General features: G+C 46.7%; 1 protein-coding gene across 1 annotated transcript; it reads right to left on the reverse strand.

Annotated features, from left to right (window-relative positions):
- Positions 1–953: 953 nt before the first annotated feature.
- Positions 954–2,715, reverse strand: LOC125550148 (acyl transferase 4-like). Its single transcript, XM_048713065.1, has 2 exons — positions 2,087–2,715; positions 954–1,981 (listed from the first exon to the last, which is right to left on the reverse strand). The coding sequence occupies exons 1-2, from the start codon at positions 2,510–2,512 to the stop codon at positions 1,139–1,141; spliced, it is 1,269 nt and encodes a 422-aa protein (XP_048569022.1). The 5' UTR covers positions 2,513–2,715; the 3' UTR covers positions 954–1,138.
- Positions 2,716–6,238: the final 3,523 nt, after the last annotated feature.

Genomic DNA, 6,238 nt, shown 5'->3' on the forward strand with positions numbered 1-6,238 from the left:
CAAGATCTCCCACACCATCTCCTCCAGCAACAACTCGGGGGGAAAGACAATAGCCTTGTTTCTCTTTCTGCCCTCGCCATTGACAGTTGTGGCCGTCTTCTTCTTCTTCTTCTTCTTTTTCTTCTTCTTCTTCTTGTTGGTGCCCATGCCCATGGAGGAGCAGGAAACTGAACTGAAGATTGCCTCACCTGCCTGCCTGTAATAACAATCCATGGCGATGGATGAATCCGTAGTACCTAATCCGCTTCTTATTGGGAGATGTTTCCTTGCCGGACTCGGCCCCGTTTCCATCAGCGCATTATACAAGATTCTACACTATCCTGCATCTTGAAATTCTTCTACAGTATTGTACGTAGTATTTATTTAGTCTTGGCAATAAAACTACTCCTACTAACTTGTAGGAGTATATGTTTCAAGCAATGTATGGCACGGTTCTCAATCATCAATCCAAAAAGAAGAGAAAAAACAGAGCTCCTACACAACTACGGGAACGGATCCTCTAACATCATGAAGAGATGTCACGAAGCTACAGTGTAATTCGCAAAGACAATATGCACAATTACTGTTCGTAAAAATAAAATCCGAAATTAATTTTATTACACCATAATTTTGTTTATATGTAATTATTGTAAATGTATAAAGTAGATTTGTAATTTACAAAATAATTCAAATCATTTTAGGCTTAATCATATAGATGCGAAGAAAGGATGTCAGGGTACTGTAGCTTTCCTAACATCTCTTTGTGATGTTAGAGGATCTCGTTCCCACACCTACTGACTTGCATATAACACCCAACAAAGCATTTGAACCAAGAATGCAAATGCAATAACACCAAACAAGCTTGTGGTTGACAGTCTACAATGAATGATTCATTTGGAACACATGACATGATTCTGTTGATTCACAATGTCAAATACATGTACAATGTAAGTATACAGTGAGACACAAAGAAAGAAAGAAAGAACCCCTCATTGATTTATTTATTTGTTTGTTGGAAGCAAATTTAAGTCTGGTGTCGAATGAATAATACTACAACACACAACAAGATGGAGAATACAACAACAACAACAACAACAACAACAACAACTGCAACTCCAAATCCCACCTGTAATTCTTCTGTAAGGTAAAGAATGCTCTCTTAGGCGAGCTTCTCAAGCTCATCGGTGAAGACGGCTGCGTGCGGCTCCTCGACGCACTGGAGCACCAGCCGGATGCCCTGCTTCGGCTTGGGCGGCTTGAGGTACACCACGGACGGCACAATGTTGACATCGTCGTTCAATGTGAAGACGTAGGTGGGCTCGCCGAAGCCGTAGTCGACGTCGTTGAACCCGACGTGGCTCCAGTCGGTCACCACCAGCGTGCCGTAGTCCAGCGACACGTTGTAGTGGCTGTCCTTGGCGCCGCCGCCCAGCCAGTCCAAGAACCGCGCCGACAGCGCGTCCTTGGCCTCCCGGATCGCCGTCACGATCTCCACCAGCGACGCCTCGGTCACCTCTTGGCTTGTCCTGGCGAGGCCGCCAGGGTACACGCAGTTGCCGTAGTAGCCGTCGGGCGACGGCAGCGCGTTGGTAAGCAGGTGGCGGGTGCCGGCGGCGAAGCCCAGGCGCACCTCGGCGTCGGGCGCGGACCTGATGGCCGCGGCCCGGCACTTGAAGATCATGGCGGTGACCACGTCGAAGGTGGAGCACCTCTGGGCCGTCTCGGCGGCGACCTGGTCCTTGACGCGCTTGATGCTGTCCAGCGAGATCTCGACGGTGGACTTGACGAAGTTGAAGGCGGTGAAGGACGGCGGCGGGCCGAGCGGCGGCTTGGGCGGGTTGGGGATGGCGTCGCGGGACCAGATCGGCTTGGTCGACGGCTCCGGGAGGCCCCGCGCCATCTCGCCGACGGCCGTGAGGAACTGCGCCGCGCCCTGGCCGTCGAACACCAGGTGGCTGAAGCAAATGCCGACGGCGTACCCGCCGCAGCTGAACTTGGTGATCTGCAGCGCACGGAGAAAGGTGTAAATTTTGAGTTCCTGCTGGATCGGGATCGGGATCGGGATCGGGATCCGGACAAGACGAGATGAGATGAGCAAGCAATTGACCTGCGCGAGGAGGATCTGGTCGTCGAGCTTGTGGTCGGCGGGAGGGCGGGGGATGAGGTCGGCCTTGGGGATGGCGAGCGGGCGGTCCTCGAGGCCGTTGACGTCGGCGAGGGAGCAGCTGGCGGCGGCCTCGACGAACCAGACGCCCTCGCCGGTGCAGTCGACGACGGGCTCGCCCGGGGACGGCTCGGCGATGCGGCCGGCCACCGGGTAGTAGGGGACGAGCGCCCTGGCGAAGCCCTGGCGCATGGTGGCCACCTGGTCGTCGCCGGAAGGTGGGGAGTGGAAGACCTGGATGAAGTCAACCATGACGCGGACGGCGGCGGTCTTGTCGATGGAGGAGAGCGGGAGCGTGCCTCCCGGGGTCGGCCCCGCCGGGGGCACGAGCGCCGGCGGCGACTTGGCGACGGTGGGCGCGGCGGCCATGATCGAGGGAGGGATTGGGTAGGTAGATCTTCCCCCGCTGGTTGGTTTGCAGCTGTGCTGTGCTGGCTAAGCACGTCGTGGTATAGTGAATGGATCAATGGAGGTTGTTGCCTGCCGTCGGTCGCTGGCATGGCACGACGACCCAACCAAAGTTGTTGACTTTCTCAAGAAGAAGGGGACGTTGTTAGGCAAGGCAGATCTCATCTGTCTGCTACTGCTTGGTTTGTGGACTTCACATGGCCTCTCTTGGTCACTGATCTTTTCTGGCTCTTCTCTCATTGGGTGTTTGATAATACATTCACAAGAGAATTTAGACAAATAGCAAGCAATATGCCAGCAAAATGGGAGGGAGTACACACTAACATCTTCATCTTGGGCTTGAGGGTAGTGCATGTTCTTGATCAAGGGAGTGAAACCAAATGTCTCCTCTTGAAGGCTGAAATGGAGCGGTGCCCTCAAGGAGCATCAGTAGTTGTTGATCTTGTCGATGAAGTAGCCCAAATACCCCATATAGTGCATGGCGGTATGTGGACACGAAATGAGGGAAGGCGGGTCCATCGAGGCCTCCCTTCATCCATTTTGAAAGACCGATGAAGAAGGGAAATTTACTTGTTAGCAATAAAACTGTTATAGAGCATATCGGTCAACCTATTGTGCCATTTATAAAGACCGATAGTGACCTATTATTGCAGCCAAAGTTTTCCCCATTGCTTTATCAAAATTTCATATCTAATTGGGTAGCTTTGCTTGTTTCATACTTGGCTTGCACTTGGTCTCAACTAAGACATGTGTATTCTAACTATTTTTGTTTCAGAAATTTAAAGCCAAGGTCAAATTCTTTTGAGAAATCTGATGCTAATATAATATCTTATCCAGATACATCGAAGATAGGGTGCAAAACACAATGCATAGCCGAATGAGGATATTCCAAATTTGAACCATTCGTTTGCTTAACTCCAAAGCCGTTTGCACACCAAGATCGGCTAGAAAACAAGAAGTATACCTTCAATTCAAGCATGTGTGATCAAATATTTGATTTGTTGCTGAAAAATAATCACATTAGAGTTCTTGACCACCATGTGAAGCCATCAATCCAAGGACGAATGTATTGCAAGTTGCATGATTCGTCCAAGCATAGTTTTGATGATTGCAACATGTTTCATCAAATAGTTAAATCGGCCATTGATAAAGGACGATTAAAATTTGTTGAAACACCAAGTGATGACCAGTCTATTCCGATTGGTCTTAATGGATTTTTTTTTGAATCGGCTGCTTCAAGACGATTCCTTTAAAGATGAGAAAGTAAAAACTATAGGTGATGGGATCAAGCTTTCAAGTAAAGAAGTTGTTCAAGAGCACAATGAAAATATTCTTGAAGGCAAGAGCACAATGAAATTCCAACCGACCCTATTGTCGAGTGGTTGGAGCCACCACTCGGTACTAAAGGGGGGCACTTCCCGCCGCTTGGCCTGGCCAAAATTGACATTTAGTACCGATTGGTGGCTGATACGTCTCCGTCGTATCTACTTTCCAAACACTTTTGCCCTTGTTTTGGACTATAACTTGCATGATTTGAATGGAACTAACCCGGACTGACGTTGTTTTCAGCAGAATTGTCATGGTGTTATTTATGTGCAGAAACAAAAGTTCTCGGAATGACCTGAAACTTCACGGAACGTCTTTTTGGAAATAATAAAAAATCCTTGCAAAAGATGAAGACCAGGGGACCCACACCCTAGCCACGAGGGTGGGGGCGCGCCTGCCCCCCTGGGCGCGCCCCCCTACCTCGTGGGCCCCCTGGAGCTCCTCCGACCTCAACTCCAACTCTATATATTTGCTTTCGGGGAGAAAAAAATCAAGAAGAAGGATTCATCGCGTTTTACGATACGGAGCCGCCGCCAAGCCCTAAAACCTCTCGGGAGGGCTGATCTGGAGTCTATTCGGGGCTCCGAAGAAGGGAATCCGTCGCCATCGTCATCACCAATTTCATGATGCTCACCGCCGTGCGTGAGTAATCCGTCGCCATGTGTACAATATGTAGTATCGTAAAATACCAGCAAACAAAAAAGAATTAAATGGAAAACACAAAATCAAAGGAAAAATAAAAAATAAAATCAAAACCACCCAAATATTTTAGTACCGCTTGGTGTACCAACCGGTACTAAAGGGCTCCCCGCCCCCGGCGCTGGCTCGTGCCACGTGGTGGCCTTTTAGTGGCGGTTCGTGCAGAACCGGTACTAAAGGTGGGGGGGCCTTTAGTCCCCACTCTTTAGTGCCAGTTGCAGAACCGGCACTAAAGGCCCTTACGGACTGGTGATACATCCCGGTTCTGCACTAGTGCGTGTGGGGGCTGCAATGAACGATGTATTTGAATCCTAAGTCAAGATTTGAAGGGTCCCTTTTCCCATAGAACTACATAATACTGCCGTTATTAGTTCCTATTTCCCCCCTTTCTTTTCACTTGAAACAATTTGTTATTTTCTCTATGTACGTACCGTCACATCTTCAGCGAGTGTATGACAAACACAAGGATCTATTTGCAACGGAGTTGCAATCTACTATGAACTCAATTTCTTCGGATCTCCAATCAATTCAGTCATAGCAGAGGACCAAGCTTGTGTCAGCTCTTCAATCAATTTACTCAAAGCAGATGGCCGAGGTTCTATTTGACATGACGCCGTGGCTTGCATAGCAGGGGCAATCTGTTGGCCCAACAGGTATTGTTCTTGTTATGCAGGTGTCTCCCTTTTCTCTTATATCTATTGGCCCAACAATGCTCACTTTTTTGCCCATGTTCTTCATGCAACCACCAGATTACCAGAAGCAAAAAAGATTATTGAAGCGAGCAGCATCCCAAACTTAAATGAGAAGAAAAAAATTCTTAAGAGCGTCGCCAAGAGAGTCATCAATGCACCAAAGATGAAGAAGCCCAACGTGGATGCCGAGGATGATTAGTTATACCAAAAATACATAATGGATCAACAAAACCTGAAGTCGCTAGCCACTGGAGAAACCTAGTAAGTCCACTATTCACCCATTCCTTCCATTTTTTATGGTTGTTTTTTCTGCTTCATAATACACAAATTTCCTATTTAAGTGTACATTGACGATAATGAAAAATTGTTCGCAACATTAATCATTTTGTCTCAATAAAAAACCATGCAACCCTCCTTTCATCTCAATAGGTGGATTCTACACCTAGTATGAGTTTTGGCAAAGTTCTTTGAAGCTAGAGGGGAGAATAGACACTGAGGTGATGACATTGCACACCGTGAGCTTTAACTTGGCATAGCTGTCTGCTCAGAAAGAGCGGAATACATTTGCCTTTCCTGTGCAAATGACTATTTTATACCCCCCGGCGATGTAAAATAACTATTTGTTGTACTGAACTTTTATACATATTTTAAATTAAGTGACCATATTATAATTTCAATTAATACAATTTTTATTACTCGGTCACATATGAATGTTTTCAAATAATATATTCATCATTACACAATTGTAATGTATATCAATCAAATTTTTGGTTCTACATAATTTAAATTGTATGATTTACCAAATCTCTTTTTTGTTAAAATCCTTCAAAATAATTTTCTAATATTGCATAAACTATATAGTGTATACACATATACCGGCATATATATAAGAGAATATGCTTTCTGTAATATGTGTGTGTATGTGTGTGTGTGTGTCCATATATCTTTTAATATTATTGAATAACATGGT

The sequence above is a fragment of the Triticum urartu genome, chromosome 4, assembly GCF_003073215.2.
Source record: "Triticum urartu cultivar G1812 chromosome 4, Tu2.1, whole genome shotgun sequence".
Taxonomy (NCBI): Eukaryota; Viridiplantae; Streptophyta; class Magnoliopsida; order Poales; family Poaceae; genus Triticum; species Triticum urartu.